At 41.6% G+C, this 26,841-nt stretch overlaps 1 protein-coding gene across 2 annotated transcripts in view; it reads right to left on the reverse strand.

Annotated features, from left to right (window-relative positions):
* AP3S1 (adaptor related protein complex 3 subunit sigma 1) overlaps nt 1–26,841 on the reverse strand; it is a 1,319,573-nt gene that overhangs the window by 365,623 nt on the left and 927,109 nt on the right. Inside the window, exon 6 of one of the 2 annotated variants that reach the window (XM_044059066.1) lies at nt 15,400–15,441. The exons of the other annotated variant lie outside the window; for it this stretch is intronic. Within the exon in view, the coding sequence (XP_043915001.1) occupies nt 15,406–15,441 (36 nt within the window). The 3' untranslated portion in view covers nt 15,400–15,405. The remainder of the gene's footprint in view (nt 1–15,399; nt 15,442–26,841) is intronic. 2 annotated transcript variants of the gene reach the window in all.

Genomic DNA, 26,841 nt, shown 5'->3' on the forward strand with positions numbered 1-26,841 from the left:
CTTCCAAGCCCAGAGGGAAACCAAGTCAATAGATTCATACTCTAGGAGTGGGTCACCCAAGACATAGATGTTCCAACACTGAAAGCCTCCAGAAACACTGACTCTTCTAGACAAGGAGATGGGAAGACTAGCCACCCTTCTGTTTGACTACTTCAAGGATATCTCCAAAGGAGATGTCACCAGGTGGCGATCTGGGGGATCCTTCTCCCTCATCAAAACCAATGTCTTCCAAGACAGACTCCATGGGTGAGTCTACGTGTCTCCTCTTACACGTCCAATTCCAAGGGATATCTTCCCCTGGGATGTTTGGGAGAGTCATGAAAATGGCGGAAATTCCTCTAGGGAATTTGTTTGGAGACTTCCTGGAGCTGGCCGTCCCCGTGGAACAGGTCTGATGGGCTGAGAGCTCACACCCAATGAGGGGCAATGCCTAGGCTGAATGGTTCTCCATGCAAAGAGAATGCTCTTTCTACCGCCTTGAAAGCTGATGGACCAGGCAAAACCTACTCCCCCCTCCTCAGAGCCAAAGCCTCAGAGGAGGGAAGTTTGGGGCCGTACCCGGATCCAAGCCTCATGGGGAGAATCACATCCAAGCTGTCCAAAGCCAAGGCTCGGAAGGGAAGGGACAGACCATACAAAGTTGGGGCTGAAACCAACCCCTCAGACCCAGTGTCGGATCCAGGGGTATCAGGGCAGAACTGGTCAGGGACACCGTTGGAGTTCAAGAGGGTACTTTCTTGGATCTGATACAGGACCTCTCAGGGATCTCGTATCCTGGAACTCCGAAACCACTGGATTGGAGAAGAAGAAAGAACGGGCTTAGCAGGTGAACTCACAGATCCATGAGGGGATGGAGCTGGCAGGACCACAACCTTGATCTGAGCCTTGAGAAATTTCCACATCATCCTGTCCACCTCCGCCTCTGTCAAACTCCTCGAAGACCTGGAAGACACTGTGGATGATGATCTGGAGTATTTCCTTGGTGTCTGAAAAAGTTCAGTGGGTAGGGTTGAACAGACAGGTTTCACAGTGTACTCTGGAGTACGACTTCTGCTTGTAGGATCCAAAGGCTTAGGATCCAAGAAGGTAAAGGGGAGACCATACCAGGAGCTAAGCCTGTCGGATCCAAGGAGGACTGCGGATCAGAAGGTGGGCCAAAACACTTTGGATCCGACGTGGTCAAATCCAAAATCTTCCTAATCTTCTCTCTAGTGGCTCTGAAGAAGCCCTTGGGGACTTCTGAAGAGACTGTTTTCCCTAGAGTCTGAGGAAACTGGCTGGAGTGCTTTGGAGGGGGTTTGAGCCCAAGAAGCAGCAGGAAGAAAACCTTTTTAAATTAACTTACTGTGCCTGTCTGACACAGCCTTTGAATTAACCGTCTCACAAATGGTACAAGAAGAATTAAGATGGTCAACTCCCAGGCAAGAGATGCACTTCTTGTGGGCATTTGAATTCGGGATATTACACCCACAAGAAGTGCACTTCTTAAAGCTGGTAGGTTTAATGGACATATTAACAAGGACAAAGTGTAACCCAAGGGAAAAAAAAAGGTTAACAATGTACAGAAAGCAACTTGAGACAAAGTTCTTAACACTATGTACTAAGAGCACTGTTTTTTTTTTTTTTTTTTTGCAAATAGAGAACCTAGAACAGAAAAAGGAAAAGAAATACCTAATAAGTGTTCTGAAAAAAATAAAAGAAGTACCATCAATGGTACCAATATAATGAAATCTTGTTCTAATCTTCTAACATGTAAGTGAAAACCCTGACACCAGTGACATCTACAGAGAGATGAAAAGAATGGCTACAATCTCTTATAGTAACAGAAAAAGGTTTTAGGAAGAATATGAGAAAAAAATTGTCATATCATTTTCCTTACTAGCTCAAGAATGAAAACTTCCATCTTACCACAGTGGTGGCAAACGAGATCTGAGGAGTTAGGGAGAGGATAGAACATTATGGGTACAGGGAGGAGCTTGAGAATTGGAACCAAAGTCTTTTTTATACATCCGAGTCAGATCCAAGGGATGGATCTGAACCCATTTGTGAGGAAGAATGATAAGGGGCAACATCAGATAGCTAGGTTTGATTTTTGAGGAGGGAAGGAAATTCCCAAGTTTGGATGGAAAGAATCCCATTGTCATCTGTACCTATTCTGACAGATTCCTAGTATTCAAGAATCTGATATAACCTGGCTTTACACAGAAATATTCCTTCAAAGCTTTCGAGGGCTGCCAAGGCAAGGAGAAGAGGGAGAAGGGTGCCACAGTCAGTCACATTTTTCTTTGTCAGATTGGGTCTTAGATGCCTCTTCTTTTTTTTTTTAAACTGCCCTATTACTGCTTTTTGAAAATGTGTTTTCAATGACTTTTTGTGTTTACTTAAAAGGTTCCTTGTAATATGGTTCAGGACTGGAAGGGAAATTTCTGATAAGTTTCTCCATTTCATCAAATCGTTTGAGTATATCAGCAGATGAATTGTCAAACAAAACCGCTTTATCTAGGAGGGCATACGTTGGGCCCAAAACCAAGCATATTTGTGCATGAATGATCCAGATGCTGGATCAGAAGCATCACATCAGCATCTCAAAGAATGTTTAGTAAACTGAGTAAACAGAGAATAGCACTGAAACTAACAAGGATTGAGCGGTCGATCCACAGATAGTACAGTTGTGTACCTACCATAAATGTAGATGTTCGAGTGTATTCACTGTTGCAGTCATTACTCTTGGGTTATCCTGCTGGCAGGCTACCCTCAGTTGGCCAGAATTCCAAAGTCTAGGTCCGGCATCGTTTGCTGTCACCTTTTCCCTGACGTCAGTGCACCAGGGGTATAAAAGTTGCAGCCGACGCCATTTTCTTCAGTTTTTCTTGCCCCAGATGTCAGGTGCCCCCAAGTTGGTAGGCTGAAAAAATATGCTAATAAATAAGCATGCACAAAAATAACACTTCCTTCATCTACAAGCAAATGCACCACATAGGTTGTATAGGATAGAGAAGTACAGATAAGTCCCAGCAAAGAAAAGGGGGATGGTGGGTGGGTAACCTGGACTGCAACAGTGAATACACTCGAACATCTACATTTATGGTAAGTACACAACTGTACTATGTTCATTGTGTTTCACTGTTGCAGTCATTACTCTTGGGTTGAATCTCAAAGCTGAGGATGGGTGGCTGGGCTAAACAGGATTAGGAGAGGCTATGAGGCCCTGCAGAACTGCAGTGGCAAAGCCTGCTCTGGATTTAGAGTAAAGAGGTAAGTGGTAGTGCTTTGTGAAAGTGTGCACTGAACTCCAAGTTGCAGCCTCTAAGATATCCTTGGTTGGTACTCCTCTGAGGAAGGCTGCTGAAGTGGCTGCTGCTCTGGTAGAATGAGGCCTAATGCCCTTAGGCACTGATTTGCCATGCTGAAAATAGCAGAAATGGATGCAATGGCCTATCCATTTAGAAATAGTTGGTTTTGAGATAACCTTTCCTTGTGATCCTGCAGCATATGACACTAAAAGTTGATCAGTCTTTCTAAAAGCTTTAGTTCTGTCCAAGAAGAAGCGTAACTGCCTGTGTATGTTCAAAGAATGCAGAATTTTCTCACCCTTGTTCTGTGGATTTGGATAAAAGGTAGGCAAGTGAATGGTTTGGTTGAGGGCCACAGTGGACACCACCTTGGGCATAAATGTTGGGTTTGTCCTGAGAGAAACCTTGTCTGGATGAAAAATGATAAAAGGTTCCACAGCCATGAGTGCTTGTAGCTCAGAGACTCGTCTTGCAGAGGTTATTGCTAGGAGCAGGGCTGTTCTCCAGGATAAGAATTTTATATCTGCTGTTGAGGCTGGCTCGAAAGGAGGCAGTGTGAGTTTTTCCAAAACATAATTGAGGTCCCAGGCCGGAATTGGTGCTCTCCTTGGAGGCCTAATGTTTTTGGCCCCTCTGAGGTACTGCCTTATTAAAGGATGAGAAAAAATAGGTGGTTCCGTGTTGTAATGGGCTGAAATGGCAGAGGCATGAATCTTAAGTGATGAGAAGGAAAGGCCTTTGTTCAGCATCTCAGTTAGGTATTGTAAAATCTGAGGGATATTTGGTACAGCTGTGTCAATGCCTTGTTCCTGGTTCCAAGAACAGAATCTTTTCCATTTTTCTGCATAAGATTTTCTGGTACTGGGCCTCCTGGCCTCCAAGATAACATCCATAACAGCTTTTGAAAGAGAAGTGCTCTGAATGGCTACATTATCCGCCATCCTGCCAGATTTAAGGTTCTGAGTTGGCTGTGCAGAATCAGATTGTTTTGTTGGGTCAGCAAGTGAGAAGTTTGAGGCAATATCCATGCTGGACCTTGAGACAAGCTCTTTAGGATTGGGTACCAGTGCTGGCGTAGCCAGTCTGGTGCAATCAGTATCATTTTTGGCTTCTCTTGTCTGACCTTTAGGAGTACCCGGGGAAGGAGAGGCAGTGGAGGAAAGGCATATACTGTTAGATTTTTCCAGCTGAAGGATAGGGCATCCACTTTCCATGCTTGCTTGTGATAAATCCTTGTACAAAATCTCTGCAATTGGCAGTTGTGAGGGGAGGCAAATAGATCTATGTCTGGGCATCCCCATTTTCTTGTTATCATGCTGAAGACTTGTGGATCCGGTTTCCATTCGTGGGGGTCCATGAGGTTTCTGCTTAGTTCGTTCTGCTTAGTTCGTCTGCCAGTGTATTTGTTTTTCCTGGCAGGAATTGTGCTTGCAGGTGAACTTGATAAGTCAATGCTGTGTCCCATAAGGTCATTGCTTGTCTGCAGAGGGGGTAGGAATGTGTACCTCCCTGCTTGTTTATGTACCACATGACCGTAGTATTGTCTGTCTTTATCAGTAGCTGTCCTGGATGAAGCAGGTCCTTGAAAGCTGTCAGGGCATTTTGAACAGCTAGCATCTCTTTTTGATTGATGTGAAGATGCATCTGGTTTGCAGGACATGTGCCCTGAATACATTTTTCTGCCATATGGGCCCCCCCAGGCATAATATTATGCATCCGTTGTCAGCGTCTGTCTGGCTGTGGGTAAACTGAATGGCAGACCCTTGTTGTGGTGACAGGCTTCTGCCCACCATCGAAACTCCTGTTGCAGGCAGGGAATGAGCGCAATTACTGTTCTCCAGGCTGTGGTAATGCTGAGTCCAAACACTTTTTAGATACCATTGTAGTTTCCCCATATGCAGTCCAGCATATGGAATTAGTAGAATGCAGGATGCCATGAAACCCAAGGCCTGCAGGATTTTCCTTGCAGATAAGTGGGTTTTTGTTGCCAATTGAAGTAGGAAGTCAGTTGCTTTTGTTTGTCTGGCATGAGATAAGCCATCTGGGCAGTTGTATTTAAGCTTGCACCCAGGAATATTATCTCTTGAGAGGGCACTTGTTTTGATTTATTTTTGTTTACTGTGTACCCTAGGCCAATTAGTAATCTTTTTACAAACGCCAGATGCTTTAGAAGAATGTCTTTGTTCTCTGCTTGAATTAGGCAGTCATCCAAGTAGGGATGTATTGGAATTCCTCTGTCTGCAAAATGCAATTACTGGTGCCAGGCATTTTGTGAAGACTCTGGGCACAGTAGATAAGCCAAAGGGCAGTGCAAAGAATTGGTAATGCATTGAGCCAGCTATGAATCTGAGGTATCTTCTGCAAGATTGTCTGATTGGGAATTGCAGATATGCCTCTTTTAGGTCCAAGGTTACGAGCCAAGCCTTCTTGCACAGCATGGACAGTAGCTGCTGAAGAGACAACATCTTGAATTTTGGAACTTCCAGAAACGTGTTTAGTATAGACAGGTCCAGTATTGGTCTCCAGGTTTTGTCCTTTCTGGGCACTAGGAAAAGTCTGGAGTAAAATCCTTGCCCCTGCTCTTGTTGTGGTACTTGTTGAATGGCCCTCATGTCCATGAGGGCTGTAATTTGTTTTTGTGCCTCTGCCCATTGATTGTGTGGCAGGTCTGGCATACTTTTTGACCTTGGAAGGGTGTGAAAATGGAACCTGTAGCCTTGGGACACTAGGTTCAGGACCCATTTGTCTTGGGTAACCATTTGCCAATTTGATTAAAAAAGTGCTAGCTTTCCCCCTAAGGGGGCTGCCAAAAGAAAAGTGCTTGGATCTGGCAGAGGAAAGTCATTGGGACTGTTTCCTCTAAGGTTGTGACTTGTCTTCTCCGCTTTTGGAGGTAGGAGCACCCCGTTGTTTAGGCCTGTATGAGCCTTGGGGCTGAGATCTGCCTCTGGGATACCTGTATCTGCCTCTTTGTGGTCTGTTTGATACTGGAAAGGACCAATTTTTAGAAGGCCAGTTCCTGCTAAACCTGAGTGGCTGTACCTGTAAGAAATCCTTCACTGTCTGCATGGATTTTGCTTTATCCTCCATTTTTTTTCAATACCTCTTCTGCTTTAGCACCAAACAAAGTATCATGCTGTAATGGAGCATCTAATAATTTTGCTTTAACATGATCAGGCAGATTTTGTTCCTTTAACCAAGCATGCCTTCTAATAACAGAACCTGTGACAGCAGCCCTGCAAGAGGCCTCCAGTGAATCATAACCACATTGCAAAGTATGCTTTCCCACTTGTTCAGCTGCATGCAATAAATCCTGCATTTCCTTGTTCTCTGAGCATTCAGTATTTGTCAACAATTTCTGTTTTAGCAGTGACATTACATATTACTGACATTTAAGCATATGAAACTGACAATTTAAAGCCCTTACAGCCAAGGTAGCAGAAGTGTAAACTTGTTTCCCCCATCTGTCTAGAGCCCTAGAATCCCTATCAGAGGGGGCAGGGTTTTTTGCTGTGGAAGCTTTAACCCCCCTTTGGGACACTGAAATATAGTTTCTGGGTCAGCAGCGGGGTTTTTATATAGGAATTTATGAGAATCTGGGACCCTGTAGTATCTGTCTGGCTTAGCAGGTGCAGGGGGTAAAGAGTCAGGGGACAGGCTGGACTCTGAAAATACATCTACAATGTCTAGAACAGGTGGAATAGCAAGGAGTCTGTGCTGAGGAAGTAGCAGAAAGTCTCTGAGCCTTTTCTTAGATTCACAATAATCTTGGCTTTCCCAGTGGAAATGCTCCATCATGGTATGTAGGGTTTCCCCAAAAGAATAATCCTCAGGAGGAGAGGCTGAAGGAATGGATTCTTCAGCATCAAAATCCTCATAGGGAAGCATGGAAAAATCCTGTTCAGAAGAGGAATCAGAGGAAATAGAAACCTGATCAGAAGAATCATACTCTGTCTCTTGCCTAGGCCTCTTATTAGGAGGGGGATGGGAACCCCTGATCAAAGTAATAAGGTCTTCGGCCATTTTGAGCATCTGTTTCTTAGGCATGGAAGTCTGTGTAGGAGAATGCTGTACTTGTTTCTTTGTCTTTAGAGCTGCTTTAGTCTTTGTCTTTGAAGCTGAAGTTGGCTTAATATATAGTTGTGTAGGTCTGAAGACACCCTCAGAAGCCAATGCCTGCTCAGCGGCTCCAGACTCATCTAAGGGAATGATTTCCGAGTGTCCAATACCTTGAGTATCCAGAGGCCCAGTCGGCTCCACATGGGAGTCGGAAGCGACCTGTGGCTCTGAGGTAGCTGGCACCAGGGGCTGCAAAAGCACCTCACTGAGAACCAGCGACTGGCCTAGCAGAGGCCTCGTTGTCTGTTTTGGACCTCGGATGCCTATCCTTTTCCTTGTCTTTACGTTTTTTTGTAAACTCCGGTCGTCGGCTGTTCCGATGGCATTATATAATTAAATCTTCAGCCAAAGTAATAAAATGCAAAACTGAACCGACGCTTAATAGTGTGTTAGTTAAATCTAGCACAAAACCGACAACTAGCAACGTCATGATCAGGGCCTAGGCAAGGAATACAGTTGTTGCTGTGTCTTTCGGCTTTTCCTGGTTAGGGGTCGCCACAGCGGAACTCCGGTCCGCTAATAATTGGTAGTTGATTTTTACATGCCGAGTTACCAGCCCTGATGCACAACCTTCAACGAAGGTACGCCCATTCACGCATGTCTCCACGCAGAAGACGCTCTAGCTGAGAATCGGACCGGACAGCGTCTTACTGGGAGGCGACAACGCTACCGCAGCACTACCACCACGGATAGGCAAGGAATACAGTAAGAGTGAAAATCCTTATGAGGTATTTGCTTCCCACAAGAAATACAATTGTTAACTTTTTCTGACATTGGTCTGGAGCAAGAAAAAGGTTTCCCCAATGGGGTACTTAGCTTTAATGAAGACTTCAGTTCTGAAATTCGGATTTGAAAATCTCAGAAGTCGGCCGACCAGCACTTGTGAACTGCTTTTGCTTCAGGCACCGCGCGGCAAGAAAGACTGAAGAAAATGGCGTCGGCTGCATCTTTTATACCCCTGGTGCACTGACATCAGGGAAGAGGCGACAGCAACCGACGCCGGACCTAGCCTTTGGAATTCTGGCCGACTGAGGATAGCCTGCCAGCAGGATAACCCAAGAGTAATGACTGCAACAGTGAAACACGATGAACATCTGCTCAGTTATGGGCCTCAGCATTGAGTAAACTGAATGCATCAGAGTTAGTGCAGAGGTAACAGTACTTGTGTGTGCTGAGTAGACAGGTTCCTGAAGAATAACTGGTACTGGCACCAGGGAAGGAGTGAAGAGAGGTGAGAAAGGGCCAGCCCGATCTGTTCTAGAGACAAAGAAGGATGGGATGACACCCAACATTACCCGTGCCTTCAAATATGCCCAGTCTTGGGCTCCCAATCTGAGTCAGTTGTACTGCAAAATGAACTAGTAGAATTAATAGATGTTGCTGAAGATAGCCTTGTAGAAAGGAACCTAGACAGTTCCCTTTCAGGATAGTGTCTACTGTAAGATTTGACAAAGGATTTGCTCCTAATGATGACCATCTCAAAAAGGATCAGGACAAGGGGACTTTCCTGTCAGTGCCAAAGCAGAAGGCCTTATCCTACCTGGCAATTTTAGACTCAATAGTCTAGATTCATCAGGCTTTCTTTTTCTTGCTTCTTTGTCCTTTTTCTTCTCCTTTTTCTTTTCAGATTTCTCTCCAAGAGAAAGTAGATAATCTGAGACCAGAAGTCCTTTTAGTACAGGTTTCGTATGGTGATCCACTAAAGATCTATGCCTAAAGGCCTTGCATATGTCACAGTCAACATCTAAATCCTTCAACCTCTGACACAATGCAGACAAATTGTGGGTGTCCTGGGGCGGACTCTTGTAACTGCACTTCTAGCACTTTTTCAAACTTTTACCCATTTTCTAATAATAACAATAAAATACTGGTAATGTTTTAATAATAATAAAGTAAGGCTTTTCTTAAGAGAATTATAAGGGAATAATACTGCTAGGTCATGCCTAGACACTGAAAGGAGGCAATACTAAAATTTTCTAATAATTAAGGAAATTTAGCTAGGACAGTTAAGAGATTTAACAGGATACACACTTAAAGGAAAGAAAATTATAGGATCATAGGAGATTATTAGGCTAATGGCCCTGGGACCCTTAGCCTGGTCAAGAGTTTATCCCCAAAAAAAGAAACTTCAGTCAGCACCATACCCTCTCAACCTCTTAGTATAAGCACTCTGGACAAAACATAAAATAATGGGGGAACAAAGGTACAAAAATAGGTACAAATTTTAAATATTGCTCTTACAAACTTAGAAAGTTGATAGAATAATATGATTTGCATCAGCATGCATTTTTCTGATGGATATGAAGTCTGAAACTCCAATGCATGCCACTACTTAATGACTTTGATCCTCAGTGATTTGCCAGAAAACCACAAATTTCATGAGGACATGATCACAAATATGAGGCAAAAATCTGTACATTTTGCAAAAAAAACTGGACAGTTGAGAGGTAAGGTCAGCACCTGTCGCGCCTGTCAGTGAGGGACAAAGGTGGAACCCCTGGGACAAATTTGTGGTTTCTCATCCACTCATCAAGGCTGTGCTTGAAGAGAGGCACTGAGGTACTCTGTTTGACATGTATGGGAAGTCTATTCCAGAGATGGTGCAGCCTCTGGGAGACAAACGTGTCTCTCCCAGCAGGTTTTGTTGATGTCACATATTAGATTTAGGCCTTTCGAGCAGGTAATGCGCGAGGAGTTAGACTTACAGATATGGAGCATCTTTAGTAGGGCAGGGTCTGATATTACCTTGTAGGTGAGACACAGGTCAACTCTGAGCAATCTGTACGATACCAAGTAGAGTGATCGTGATTTGAGCCTATCTGCATGGGACAGGTGTTGCCATGGATTCTCTTTGTGAGATATTTTTGTGGCCTTTCCAGTTGGCGCAGGTATTTGGAGAGGTACATACCAAACGGGGCGTTATACTCAATTATAGGTCTAATAAGGAAGGAGTACAGAGAGGTAATGACCTATTTTTTTTTCTGGATGCAATCTCTTTACTTATGAGAAGAACCAAGTAAAAGGCTTTTCTGACCACTGCCACTACAAGATGGTTGAATGCGAGACTGTTGTCAACCTGAGTACCCAGGTATCTAACCACAGGTTGTCTGCTAAGGGGGTTGCTGTTAATGTGGTAATCAGTAGGGGGCCATGTTTTTGCCGAATAGCATGATAATACATTTTTTTGTATTTAACTTAAGGCCATGACATTGGCACCAGTCATTTGTTGCTGAGAGACCCTCTTGCAGTATGTTAACATCATTTGGGGAGTCAATGACAGCAGCCAACTTACAGTCATCTGCAAACTTTGTCAGCCACAGGCCCTTTGTCTTTGCCAGGACCTCCAAGAAGTAGATGCCAAACAGTGGGGGTCCCAGGACAGATCCGTGGGGAACACCACTAGTTGACAGGTCTGCTGTGTTGACAGGTCTGCTGTTGGAGGAGGTAGTGCCTATTTTGAGTTTGTGGGTCTTATCGGAGAGCCAGTTGGCCACCCACCTGATGAGATAGGGATTTACGCCAAGTTGAGTTAGCTTTTTGATGATGCCTAAGTAGGGGATTGTGTCAAAGGTCTTGGCCAAGTCAAGGTAAGCTGTATGTACTGACTTTCTCTTATCCCGGGCCTCGGTGACTGTCTCAAAGAAGTCAATCAGATTCAACAGACAAGATCTGCCCCTCAGAAAACCAAATTGAGTGGGGTCAACCGCTTGGATATTACCTATGTCCTTGTTTATGAGATCTATAATAATACACTCCACAGCTTTACAGATCAGACTTATCAACCTAATGGGGTGATAGTTTCCCAAGTCAGTAGTGGCACCACCTTTATGCAAGGGGATGACAATGGCAGGTCTCCACTCTGGCAGAATGAAGCCTGTAGTTAGGCTTTGGTTGAATAGGGTGCTCAATAACAAAGCTAGTTCTTGGTGGAGATGGTATAGAATACAGCCTGGGATACTATCAAGTCCCATGGAAGCTGTAGTCTTTGCCCTGGATAGGGCTCTTAACATTTCATCTACGGAGATATGAGGTGAGGGACAAGTATCAGGGATGTCGAATGGGCCTTTAGGGGAGGGGATAGCTAGCAGGCTGGCCAAGTCAACAGGATCAGTGTAAGTGGTACTATAAAGTAGTAATTCAGGACAAACCTGTGCTTTGCCATGGAGGTTCCTGACATAGCTGAAGAAGGCTTTGTGGTTTCCTTTTGTTTTGGAGGCTGGTTTCAATTCATAATTGGCTTTGGAAGTTTTCACTAGTGATCTAATTTGCTTGTTGAGGCTGAGGAGGGAGTTTTTCCAATTTGGAATTTGTTCCTTTTTACCCTTGGACAACAGTTTCTTCCTTTTGTTATAAAACCTGCATATAGAGGATGTCCATCAGACAGGTTTGTGTTTCCTTGAGGAGAAGGTTTTAGTTCTGTTTGATATGGCGAAGTCTATGCAGTTATACAGGTGTTTGTATACAGCATTGGTGCACTGTTCAGCATAGTTGTCTGCATCCTCTGAGGGGGGCAGTGGTGTGAAGCTACTGATACCCTCCCCTTACGAAGTTGGGGATGTTGTAGTCAGCTTTTGAGGAGTTTGTTTAGCCTGGTTATGGCTGGGGGGGGTTGGGTGGGACAGAAACTTCGAGCGAGACAGACCAATGATCTGATCTCACCAGGGAAGAACATACTATGGGAGTGATGCAGTGGTCACCCATGTTGGTGAGAACCAAGTCCAGAATGTTATCACCCCTTGTGGGGGATGACACGAGCTGGTCTAGTGCATTAGAACTGATGAAGTCAAGGAATTTTGGGTGAATGCATTAGTGCAGGAACAGTTCACCCAGTCTATGGTGGGGTAGTTGAAGTCACCAAGGATCAGGGTGTTAGGGGGTACCTTGATGGAGTCAAGTAGGTCCATGTAGAAGGAGTGGGTGTCCTGAGCCATGGATGGGGGTCTATAGCTGGCTATAACTTGGATGGGTGTCTTGCCAACTGTCAGTTGCACTGGAATTACTCCAGGTGCATCATGCTGGCAAACCCGTCTGGAGGTGTGCTTGTCCTTAATGAAGACAGAGACTCCACCATCCTTAGTCTTTCTGACCTTGTTTTGGGGTTGGAAAGTGCGGAATGAGGTATAGCCTGGTAAGGCAGGAGTGCTCTCTGCAGCCCTGAATCAAGTTTGTGTGACTGCACAGACATCGGCATCTTCCAGTGTGAGGAGAGCCTCCAGTGAGTGCATTTTCAGGTTAAGGCTCCTAGCGTTAAGCAGCATGACCTTCAATTTGCTTTTTGACAGATCTTTTATGGTGGAAGATTTGTCTTCGGGACATAGCCTAAAAAAGGCACGATGGGGGAGGCGACAGCCTTGGCTTGGATCCGGAACCCCAGGGGTGACAGGTGGAGGCCATCTCTGGCAAAACACTGAGGCCTGTCAACCATGTCATCCCAGGCAGACAGATACTGGGGCAGGGGCTATATTCCATTTTTGACCAAGTAAGCTTTCAGTCAAGTGAGTTTTCAGTGAAGTCAACTGCCTGGAATCATTTTCAACCAAGTGTAATTCGACCAAGTGAATGGAATCCACATATATATGTACACATATATATATATATATATATATATATATATATATATATATATATATATATATATATATACACACACACACATATATATATATATATATATATATATATATATATATATACACACACACACACAGACGTTTTGTATATATATATATATATATATATATATATATATATATATAGATATGTATACATGCACACACACACACACACACATATATCTATCTATATATATATATATATATATATATATATATATATATATATATATATATATGTAGAGGTGCTCCATGGGAGAGAATGCCTATGAAACCTATACATTACTGTAGAACATGTATCACCTGGGTGCATGGATGCTCCATGTGTGGGACTTTGTTGGAAAACAGTGTCCAATTCTGTTTGCTGAAGTTTACGTCAGGAGAAGTTGAACTAAGATTGCTGGAAAAGGATCTTCACTGCTGCATTTTGGAAATTCAGGTCAGAAACAACCTAACCACTACATGAGTGGGTCAGTGTGTGTGCGTGTGTGTAAGAAAAGCATTTAAGCTATAATGAGACTTGTCACTGAAGCCATTTGACAGCAATACTGACACTGGGTCATTGTCAATACTTACTAGCCAAATGTTCATCTGCATCAGACAGAAAATCTACTTGAAGACAAGTCTGACAAATGGGGATAACAGGCAGACTTACGTATATATATATATATATATATATATATATATATATATATATATATATAAATTTATTATTAAATTGTTATCCAAGTATTACTTTTCAGGGGTAACAAAGACTACCATCTGCTTATGAAAATTATGCAGATTCACAAAGGGAGGACTCAAACCCAGGATTCAGAATGAAGTTAATCAGCAGCTCAGAGTCTTAATCGTCTGTGGTATATTGCCATACAAGTTACCACTGGATAGCTAGGAGGTAGTTGTAATAATTTATACAACAATCCAGCAGCCCCCAAGGAAATTTTAGAAGTATGCACGCTAAAGTCTTTCTAGAATGGAATGTACTAGATTCTCACATATCACTAACAAGACTAAGCAACACAAGTGGCCTCAGTATGAAGGATAAAGAATACAGAAGCTATCAACTCTGATGAGTTTCAGAGGAATGATAAATTATTATTAACAAAGACACTGATGTCCACTGACTTAGCAGTCTAAAAGGGGAGGTGGCCACATTTAAAAATAAGGGTCACCTGCAATACAGTACACCCTTGATATTTACAACTGAAGTCAGTGAATGAAGACTACAGTATAATGTTGATCTGAAGGATGAAGACCAGCTAATGAAGTAATGCTCAGTGAAGAAATGGCAAACAAGATGCACACAAATTCATAATGCAGAAGTTTACTGAGGTGAAATTGGAAGTCCAGTAGGTTCTCATGATTAGTGGTGGAATGAGACACTTGATGCTAGCTGGCACTGTTCACTGTCCTTAAAATCCTCAGTTTTTGGTAAAGTCCAAGGGTCCTCGTCTTGACTACGCAGTGGTGACGCACAATGACTGGACTGATCTAGACAGATTATTTACAACCCTCCCTAATATGTTTAATTTTTTTACTCATTTTCCTTTGTAAAAAGTACTCACAATTTAGCTTACTTGTAAAACATGCCAAAATAATACCTTAACTAAAAGCTCAGTGGTGATCTAAGTTCAGACCAGAGGGTATGCCCATATATGACAATTTAATGGTTTCCTTTCATAACTGTGATGTGCTTGTGAAATTAATAAGTGATTTTAGCAGGCCTGTGCTGCACCAGGGGATCATCCTCGTTAATTCCAATGAGAATTTTTTACCTTAACTCCATTCTTAACTTAGTAAAACAACCACATTTCTGTTCATCATAAAAAAAAGACTGTATGCCACTCAAGCAGTGTAAACTTATACCCACAGTATTTTAGTGAAATGTTCCTTTAAATTTTATTTTAATGACTGGCTTGCACATTACATAATTATTGGCATTGGTGACAGAACTCTTACTTTCTTGCAGAAAGCAAAGCTGCCACCTTCCTGCATTTTTGTAATTACAATTAAAATGTCCTACATATGTTTAACAGACTACTAGCACAAGATGACTAAACATAATCACTCCTACACACTTTGTGCTGACATTATGTACTTGCATATCATTTTATACTTAAAAGCATCTACCACACTGATGGTCAAAGACAAATTATGGAATAAGAAAATGCTGGATGAAAATGTCAGCTAGTAGAAGACGTACGAGAAAACGACAAGTGAAAAGTGCAATGACAATGAACAAGAAGCAACCTAACATTTATGCATTTTTGAGTCTGGCCAAAATATTTAATACAACACTGGCATCATTTTGCTTTCTATTAATAAAAGTATTTTACAACACATAAATTGGCTTGTGTTTTTAAGTCAGCAAGTACCTGTATCTACCTGTCCTGTCTGGGAGACTGAAAGATAAAGGTCTGCAAGAGAGAGAAGAATGGAAAGTGCTAAAAAGATCAACAGCTTTGGAAAAATGAGGAATGATTGTAAAACAAAGCATAGAAACAGCAAGCACATTAAATCCTATTTGAGGAAAATTTGTATGGTTTTACCAGAAAGTTATACAGAAGATGATCACTGAAAACAAAATGCTGACACTCTATGGTAAAATATTTTAATGTACAAAACACACAAAATAATGTCAGTCAAACAGCAAACCATTTTGTATCAGGTCAAACATGGCTGATGTAACATTTTCAGATGGCATTACCAAAAAGCACAGCTCAGTTTTTTTTTTTGTAGACTGCCAGACTTCAGCTTGTGACAATGAGAGAAACAGAAATTCTGACAAAAAGGTCGGCACACCAAATGACTAGCTAGAAAATTCTCAAACATCTGTTTTGTACTTGTGATGTTTTACTCTGGATCAAAACAATAACATAATGCTTTACTTAATGAGTATAGCTATTTGAAACATTAAGCTAAACATGACAATAGCAATAGCATGCTTACACTCATTTCCAAGATGTTTTACATGGTTCCACATTTTCTTATTGAGTTATTAGCATGCTAAATAGTGTATTTTACATATATACTAGTTTAAACAGTACTACGAATGACATGAGGCTGGCAGCTACACCAGCAGAATATCAAACAGAAATCAGTCAAGGTCTTGCATATTCTACTGGTTTTTCAGTTTTGTGGAAAACAGGATTTCAAATTGCCTGGTCTGCAAGGCTATGGAACGTATCATCATGAAACTTATAAACAATGACATTGGTAATCTCCAAACTCTGGACCCTACCCAGCTTGGGTTTGTAAAAGGCAGATCATGTCTCCTAAACCTGATAGACTTCTTTGAAGTGGTCACCAAAGCCGTAGATGAGGGTAAGGTGGTTCACACAGCCTATCTACATCTCGCCAAGGCTTCTGACACCATCCCCCACTTTGGAATTCTAGATAAACTCACTAAACTAGGTATAAATCCCTATGTCACAAGATGGGTTGCTAACTGGCTCACTGACAGAACCCACACTGTGAAAGAAGCAGACTAAATTCAACTTCAGACCAGTGACAAGTGGAGTACCACAGGGTTCAGTCCTGGGTCCCCTCCTGTTTGGTATCTACTTCTCTGAAGTACAGGCTAACACAGAACATCTTTGGCTAACAAAGTTCGCAGATGATTGCAAACTAGGAGCCATAATCAAAACTCCTAACACTGTGGACATCCTAAAAAAGGGCCTCACTGAGACAGATGACTGGTGTCAAAGCCATGGCCTCAAGCTCAATGCCAAAAAGTGCATTGTCATCCCTTTCGGTAAAAATTCTGTACCCATGAACTACCACATATGTGGTAGTCTACTTAACACTGAAAGCGTGATAAGAGACCTTGGGACACAGGTGGACAGTAGTCTCTCCTTTGATAATCACATTGCCACAGTAGTCAGGAAATCCTTCTATGTGGCACACCTCATCACAAAAGGTTTCTCATCCAGGAAAAAAAGAGGTCATTGTTCCCCTCTACTTGTCACTCATTAGACCCATTATAGAGTACAACGCCCCTTTTGGTATGTACCTCACAAGACATCTACAACAACTGGAAAGGACACAGAAATACCTCACAAAGAGGATTACAGGCCTCAAACAGATGCCCCACGCAGACTGTCTCATAAAACTCCAGCTTTACTCTGTCGCATATCATCTACTCGGAGGCGATCTCTGCCTAACATACAAAGCTATGTCAAACCCAGAGCTGTTGGACATGCTCCACTTAAAGAAATCCCAATCCCTCCAAGCTACAAGCTCTAGGGGCCTAAACCTTGTCACCACAATAAACAGAACATGCTTTAGGGATAGATTCATGTCCCAGAGACTTCCCATACTCTGGAACAAACTACCAACCTATATCAAACAAAGCTCCTCATTAGCACTCTTCAAGAAAAATCTTGATGATTGGATGGGAGATAGGAAATTCACCCCGGGGGGATCACTTCTGTGGCACTGCTTGACAGGGGCACAAGAAAATAATTTTCTTGGGTGGCAAAAGCCAGGGACCTATACAGGCCCTAGGGCCAATAGCCTAGTACCTACCTATGAACCGAAGAAAAGTTATATGAGACCAGAGAAACCTTTACTTCAAGGTAAGTAACTGGACAGACTACCTAACATATGAAGGTTTGACTTTAAACATTCTGATGTCTTAAATATGTATAAAAGGAGGCTGAAGCTGTAGACAAAAGTTTTAATTCAATTGATAAAGTATGACCTATATGGTAGATTTGAAAATTCTCTATAAAGCATCTGAAACTGAGCTGCTGCTAAATGGTAATCAAGGACTATACTGAATAATAGTTTAAAACATCTTAATTCAAGGAGTTACATACAGAGGTGTGGCTAGGGTGGGGCCAGGAGCGGCCTTAGGTCAACTGGTGCCCTAGGCAAAAGGGCTCCATGACACCCCCACTACACTATCCAGTGCCCACATCTTGGTCTACTTACACCAAATAAATACTGGAAAAGCGCCCCTACTAGAGCAGTGCCCTAGGTGACCGCCTAGTTGGCCTATGCCTAAGGCCGGCTATGGGTGGGGCAAAGGGGCCAGCTGCCCCAGACACAAAATGTTACAGGAGGAGACTAGCAGACTCTTATCGGTGTTCAGTGCATTACCAGCATTTATGATAGTCTTGCATTGCAGTCTGAACTGAGTACTATGTGCATGGCATACGTTATAGCAGCAGCAGCAAGCAGTTTACTACAGTTTCAAATAAAAGGTGGACTTCTGGTTATGTACTTTGCTCCATAAGTCCAAAAAACTTTTTTTCTGCTCTTCACCTTACAGTTGAGGGGGAATGGATGTGGATGTGTCAAATTGCAGGACAGCACCAAGCTCCAGAAAACTTAGCTTCACCTCTGGTTACATACAAGGTTTTCCTTTGCCCAGTTGTACTTTCTTTCAAAGAAATGTCTAAACAGCCATCCTGAAAAGCACTTTCTTTTAAAGAATATTCATTGGTGTTGGACCATTTTCCTACAAAATCCACTTGAACTGGAACATATATCATGGCATTCTGGCGGAAGGAGGCAAACTACTCTAACTGTTGTAACTAGCCAGACAGAGTTGACTTCCCCTTTCTCTAATCATTCTACAAGGATCTCAAGCTTTTTTATGTTCTAGTGGCCAAATCACTAACCCAAATTTTGACAATGCAAAATCTATCTGACTGCCATAGCCAATTAATAAATGCTTTCGAATGTCCAGATTATCCAGATTAATAAAGGTTCCCTTAATCTGGAATTCAAGCTCCTTCTTACGCTCCATATCTTTTCAGAGGCTCATAGGCACATATTAGGCTAGGTTCATATGTTTATATTAGGCTAATGACTACCCGGGCATTTATAAGCCTAGCCATGCACCCCAAATGTACTCCATGATTTATGGTGCCTAAGAGGTTTTTTTAAGGGGTGTATGTTAGGCATGACTTGTCTAGGCTAATCTTTTCACACTTCCCCACTAATTCCTTGTACATCCACATTGTGTGCCCTGTTTATAAAGGCATGATATAACGAAATTAGCACTTTTGTTTTTTGGGGGGATTCTACATGCATGAATATCCATCCTAACTTCTGGTTTGTCCTTGTTGCCACAATCTTGCAATGATCCTAATAAGCTCTTGCATTTCATTACAGTAACCCCCAATACAGCCTTTTCCTTTTGTGGGTTTTTGTGACAGACCCCTCCTGAGTAAGTACATAATGCATTCCTATATTATCCTTCCATAAGTGCATCGCCATTCATTTGAAGAACTATACTGGAGTTGTCACTTATCAGAACATGCTCTCAGGCTCTTAAGTTGCACACCATGCTTGCACTGCCCATCGGATATTGCATCCCTGTTACAAGCCCTATGGGAGATCAGAGATGAATACATTACAAAAAAGTTATGTACTCACCATAATGTTACATCTGTGTTGTCCATTTTCATTCTTCCTCAGCTGATGGGTCTTGGATCCGACTTGACTGCTTCTATCAGAGATGAATACTTATAAAAAAGTTATGTACTCTCCATAATGTTACATCTGTGTTGTCCACTTTCATTCTTCCTCAGCTGATGGGTCTTGGATCCGACTTGACTGCTTCTTACCAGATCCAAACACTCAAGCTCCTCCCTTTACCCATAATGCCCCGTTCACCTAACATACCTCAGGATCAGGTTTGCTGCCCATAGGAGACAGTAGATAATACCTTAATAGAACTCAAGAAGGTACAAAATTAGAAAAAGACCTAGAGCTCAAACAAGGAACAACAGTTCCCAAATTGAAACCCTTAGGCCTATCCAGGAGCAAAGGGAAGTGGGTTAGGAAGTTGAGGAAGAATGAAAATGGACAACACAGATGTAAAAACTTTTTTATATGATGTAATTTTCATTCATTCAACTAATGGGACAAAGTCCCCAGCTAGATGAACCTTGGGTGTTCCTCATGGAAAGATATTTTGAAGTACTGCAGAGCCAAATGCAGCTCTGTCCCTGGAAACCAAATCCAATGTGTAATGAGCAATAAAGGTATGGGCATTGGACCAAATAGCAGCTGCACAAATGTCATCTACAGGAGCTCTTGACAAAAAGGCTGAAGATACAGCTATAGACCTCATCCTCGTGGAATGAGCTTTAGGAAGCTTAGGCAAGGACAATCCTCTTTTACTACAGACAAAGGAGATACAACTAGTTTACCATGTCCAGTGTAACTTTGGAAACTGACTTCCCCAATGTGTTAGGTGGGAAGGATATAAACAACTGGTCAGTGTTCCGGAAATCCTTGGTTCAATGGAGATAAAACCAAAGTTTTATGTACATCAAAAAGATGGCACATGTACTCTCCCTTGTTCGAAAAATTTGGAAAGAAAACTGTAAGGTTAATAACCTGGTTGATATTAGACTCAGAAGCTACCTTAGACAAAAAGGATGGGCTGGTCCGTAAGGACACCCTGTCTTTGTGAAAAAACAGATATGGATTTTCGGAAGATAGAGCTTAGAGTTTGGATACTCATCTAGTTGATGTAGTAGCAACTTAGAAAAAATGGTTTTCCAAGACAAAAACCTGAGATCTGACCTGGTTGAGGGCTCAATGGGCCTTTAGGTCAGAGCTTGAAGCAAAATAGCAAACTTCCAAGGAGGAGCAGGATCCTTTCATGGAGGTTGAAGTAGAAAAGTTCATTTGAGAAAGACTTTACATAATTTAGAAGAAGACAACACACGCAAAGCAGTCAGTAACAGTAAATCCAGTGAATAAGAGTTATCAGATCCCCCAGCAAAGTAAAAACAAAACAAGGACCAGTTCAGAGAAATATAACTTTTTGAATACAGGCAACATGAGTTTAAAAACTTTCACCAAGTACAGGCTTCTTCAGGCAAGATAAAATCAACAACATGAATCAATATTTAAATACTCTAAAAGATCACATGATCTAATATATAATAGATTATACCAATTAACTAGGCTAATCAGACCTGCTTGTTTAACTCTCTCAACAAAGGTTTTAAACACACATAGCTATTAAGTCCTGGTGGTATGTGTGCTTTCAAACGCAGTATCCAATGGTATTCAACAAATTCAGTCAAATGTTCTACATTTTTCCCTCAAAGAGGCTCTAGTAAAACATTTAAAATCATGATCAAAACCTTTTCTAGTTTATGCCTATACAATGCATTTGTGTAAACATGTCTTCTTATATCAGAAAGGTGGTTACAGATACGTTATTTAAGTTTTTGGTTAGTTTTGCCAACATAATAAGCTTGACATTGTTTACATCAGGCTAGGTAAACCAATTTCTTTGTGTTGCAGTTACCATAAACATTTAACTCAAAATTAGACCTAGTAACTGGATATACAGAAGATTTTCCTGTATATATAAATTTACAATAAAAACATCTGCTAGATTTAAACATGCCTCTCTTTATAGTTCATGATGAAATATTATGTGTTTGTTCTTTGTAACAAAGCAGACGCTTCAAGTTATTACTACGCTTGTATCCAGAACTAGGCAGTGCAGATATGTTCAAGTCAAGTTCAGGGACATCATGTAAAATGTGCCAATATTTGGAAATTATACATTTAACATTGTTGGTGTTTCTATTATAAGTCAAAAGGCATCTAGTCATGTTTCTGGGAAGTGCTCTATTTATCAACCACTGTACCACTCAAAGTTTAAAAAATGTATTTCTCTTGATAGTACAGACTTCCTTGACATTACAATTTTTTTAAGAATACTAAATCTAAACTAGAAACTACATTATATCAGAAACCAACCAAGCAGAATGCTTAACTAAATCGTAATAGCATGCATCTGCATTTTACATTCAATAATATTGTCAAGGGGCAGATGCTTAGAGTGGCTAAGCTGAATACTTTAGATTTTAACATGGATTCCCAACTAGATAAGTTAGCAGTTGATTTCACTGACAGAGGTTATAAGGCTAAGGACGTCAATGCTATTTGTGAAGATATTTAAAACAGCAACATCTACTTGCATCCAAAACTACTTTGTCTGTTAATAAATCAACAAACAATAAATAGGGCACAACTCAGAAACATGGCTAGATGCCTTTTGACTTATAATAGAAACACCAACAATGCTAAACATACACTTTATAAACACTGGCATATTTTACATGATGTCTCAGAACTTGACTTGTGCATAGCTTAGTTTTGGATATAAATGTAGTAATAACTTGAAACATCTGCTTTGTAAAAAAGAACAACTGTGCATAAGGTTGCATCATGAAACTGTAAAGAGAGACATATTTAAATGTGGCAGATGTGTTTATTGTAAACTTATATATACAGGAAAATCTTTTGTATATCCAGTTACTAGGTCTAATTTTGAGTTAAATGTTTATGGTAACTGCAACACAAAGAAACTGGTTTATCTAGCCTTATATAAGCAATGTCAAGATTATCATGTTGGCAAAACTAACCAAACACTTAAAGAACGTATATGTAACCACCTTTCTGGTATAAGAAGACATGTTGATACAAATGCATTGTATGAGCATAAACTAGAAGGTTTTAATCATGATTTTAAATTTTTGATACTGAGTGTTTTAAAAGAGCCTCTGAGGGGGAAATGTAGAACATTTGACTGAATTTGATGAATACCACTGGATACTGCATTTGAAAGCACATATACCACCAGAACTTAATGGCTACGTGTCTTTAAAAACTTTGCTGAGAGAGTTAAACAAGCGGGTCTGATTAGCCAAGTTAATTGGTTATCATCAATTATATTAGATCATGTGATCTTTTAGAGTATTTAACGCCGATTCATTTTGCTGAAAATCTATCAAACACATCCACTCATCCTTTCATAATAGGGGCAGAATGGACTGAACCATAACCATTTGGAACCTTGAATATTGCATGAACTGGTTTAGTTTGCAGGGATCCAGGATGGGTTTGGAGTCCACATCTTCTTTGGCACTAACAACACATCCTCTCTGGTCTGGGGGAACCTTCTGGATGACTCATTTTTCTAGCAGCTCTTCTATTTCTAAGGTTGCTGCTTCCCTCTGATTGGGTGGAACATCAGGGATTTTCTCTTCATTGTTCTAGGTGGAATCTGGGAAAATGGTATGATAAAACGCCTGGATATGATTCTCTGCACTCAGGAATCTTTTGATATGGATAGCCAGGCTCTTTGGTGCAGAGATAAACACTCCCTGACTGTCTCCAGAGGGCAACTACTTGACTGCCTTTCAGAAGCACTGGCAGGGATTGTCTGAGAAGGAATCCCAGAAACCCTGCTTCTGTGGGCTACCTCTGCCATGGGGGTGGCATCTTCCATTAACCATTAGAGTTTCCTCCTCTGCTCCTGGGAGAACTATCTCCTCATGAGTCTTGGAAAGGACCCTGGGATTTATGGACCACATCTTTCTACCTCTTCACTGATTCTGGGAAAATGGTGTTTTTGAGGGGTAGAAAAATTCATCCTTATGGTGGACAAGATCTTTCCTACTTGCTCACATCTGGAGAGCGAGTCTTTTACTTTAGGGTCAAATAAAGAAGATCCAGCAGATGGAGCACTGGTGAATGAAGACTTGAAGGGTTCCACAAAATTGCATAGGCACATCCAGGCATGTCTCCTAATGATTATGCGTGAACCTGCCAACTGTGAGGTACCTTCCGCTGCATGGGAGATCAGCCTCATGGTCATGTTAGATAATGATTTAAGGGTGGCCAGTTGTGAGACGCCTCTATTTTAGTCCTTCATAGATATGGATCCAGAAAGAGATTTGGGGAGTTATTTAGTCAAATCTCTATCTAGTAAAATGTGCCAAATAATTCAACAACCACAGAGCAAAGGTCATTGAAGCATACATGCAGTTACCGAGTCTATCCAAGGTCCTTGACTCCCTGTTATGGGGATGAACAGAACAGCTCTGCTCCATAAGTTCTTTTTTCTTGGCTGCTGCCACAACCATGGCATCAACTGGGACTCCCTTGCTCCAAGTGTGTCATGTCTTTGCAAGGGGTTAGAAATCTATCTGGATGCTTAGGTATAGGCTCCACAGTATCCTATTCTTTCCATGTCTGGCGAGAAATGAGGTTTATAAGTTCATCAGCTGGTGGGGGGGGGGATCACCCAAGACATAGCCGGGCCATACCTGAAAGCCTCCAGGAACACTGACTCCTCTTGGTAAAGGGTATTGGAAGACCAACCAACTTTTTGTTTTAAGTGCTCAAGAATGTCTCCAAATGAGACATCTTCAGGTGGAGATCTGGGGAACCCTACCCTTAATAAAAATTGGTGCCCTCTGTGAGAGATTCCCGATGGGAGTCCAAATATCTCCTTTTACAAGTTCTCTTCTGAGGGACCTCAATAGTGGGATGGTCTGGTGATCAATCAGAAGTTTTGAAACAGTCCTGAGGGACTGACTGGAGACTTAGACAGGCTAGCTATCCCAGTGGAATGAAAAGAATCTCAGAGCAAAGACATGAAGGATGCAGACTGATCTGATTTGAGGGGGGGGGGGTAGGGATGCACTTGCTCTAGGTAAAGAGAAGGCCCTCTCCACGATCTTGAAGGCAGAGTGCTTAGTGGAGAACACAGTTGACGGCAGTGGAGCTGACATCTCCTGAACTGCTGGCCCCTGAAATCCTGTAAGCACTCCACCCAAGGATGAAATCAGGCCTAAGCTGTCCACAGCCGAAGTTCCAAGGGGCAGGGATGGCTCTGATAACTTTGGCGTCGACTCTGGTCCCTGGATCTGGCACCAGTGCTTCAGCTCTGAGAGTCCTCTGGCTCTGAGAGGCTCAGAGCTGGATGACTCAAGGAAATGACCTGAGTCAAAAAACGAATTGTCTTTGGATTCGATGAGGACACACCCAGGGATCTCAGGTCAGAGGGCTCCAAAACAGCAGGTTAGATCAGAGGAGAAACCAAAGGGGGACTAGTGGTAGGCAGGCTCATGGATCCAATGGGAGACAGAGCCGGGATTGCATTCTTCTAGATCTGAGCTCTGAGGAATTTCCTAATCATCCCATCCACCTCAGCTTCAGATAAATCCCTGGAAGACCTGAAAGAAGAGGTTGTGGATGGTGTCTAGACTGCTTGCAAGGGGATTTTTGAAAGGAGGGAGAAGGGAGCTGAGAAGTTATCAGATCCAGCAAAGTAGTAAGTGACCAGATCTGAGGTGATTTAGATTTCAGAGCAGAGAGATCCAAAGTGGTTCAATCCAACTTTTTTGATACTTTGAAGGTGGCTCTGAGTTAGGAGCCAACAAAGTTGCAGGATCAGGAGATCTTTTTCTAGAGCCTTTGTCCTTTGGAACCAAGTTGGGCTTCCCTTTACTGGTTTTCTTTGAAGGGGGTTGAACCCCAGTTGAAACAGAGGAACAAGAAGAGGAAGGGAGAAGACCCTTCAAAACAAGCTTATTTTGTCTGTCTGTGCGTGCCCTGGAGTCGAAGCAAGCACATACAGAGCATTTTCTGGGGGCATCTGAATTAGGTATTTTGTGCCAAAGGTTGATGCAGTTCTTGAAACCAGTTGGTTTATCAGCACTTTGGGCATACCTAAAGAAAGGAAAGGCCATGGGAAATATCAAACTACTATAAAAAAGTTTTTTTTTTTTTTTTTTTTAGGAGAATAGGAAAAAAAGCTATCACAATGGTAGACAAGAAACACCCTAAAAGGGGTAGGAAAACGACAGAAGAAAGACAGAAAAGTACCACCAATAGTACTAGATAGAAATACTGAGTTACATACATACATACAAATATTTCAAGCACGGGCATTAATGTCCTTCTAGCTTGCCTACATACCAAAACATTTGTTCCCATAATAAGTGCCCAGGCTGTTCTTAAAAATATCTAAACTAGTACTTGCTTTAATGTAATTTGGTAGTCTGTTCCATGCATCAGCTATTCTATCAGAGAACCAATTAGTACACTTCTCATTCCTACAGAATCTTCTACATAGTTGTCTGATGATTCTCTAGTACTTTTTGATAACTCCAAAAATTCCCATAGGTAGTTGTCTGTAAATGTCCTACATACTTGAATAAGATTTCCTCTTAGATATCTGTAAGAGACACTGTACAAGTTCAGATATTTTAGTCTTTCATAATAACTTTCACATCCATGGATGCTCTTGGTATATTTCCACTGTACTCTTTCCCGTTTATGCTTGTTTTCTTATAGGGTTTCCATATTGTTACTCCATACTCAAGTTTAAACAATGACTTTACCATTTTTGATTTCCTGGACTTTATAAATCTTTTTATACAACCTATAGTTCTATAACTATCATTAACCAATTGGTTGATATGATTAGAAAAACACATAGCAGAATCTACCCATATACCCAGGTCCTTAAATGAGTCTACAGTTTCAATTACTGGGTGCTGTATTAAATATTCACCTTTAAATTTATGTCTCCCAAATCTCATATGCTTAGCTTAGTTTTTGAAGTATTTATCAGCATATTATTCTCCTGTGTCCAAATGGTCAATTTAGTCAAGTTATTTTGCAGACATGCCTTATCTGTAAGACATGTAATCAGTTACCCAATTTCAGGTCATCTGCATAAAGATTGTAGAACACCTCAGATGAAAAAGTTAGGTCTGAAAGATACAATCTAAACAAGTAAGGGCCTAGGACAGAGCCCTGTGGAACACCTTGACTGTAACCAATGATTTCACCTGCTTAGTTGCTGTATGATACTTGCCATGTCCTATTTGTAAGCCATTCAGCATCCATTTTATCAAGAGTACATCAATACCTAGTTGCACTAATTTATTGATCAGTGTTTTGTATATGATCCTGTCAAATGCTGACGTTAAATCTATATAAATTATATAGCAGCACAATTTTTCATTCATAGCTAT

This window comes from Protopterus annectens, chromosome 17.part0 (assembly GCF_019279795.1).
Source record: "Protopterus annectens isolate FY-2018-M chromosome 17.part0, PAN1.0, whole genome shotgun sequence".
Lineage (NCBI taxonomy): Eukaryota > Metazoa > Chordata > Ceratodontiformes > Protopteridae > Protopterus > Protopterus annectens.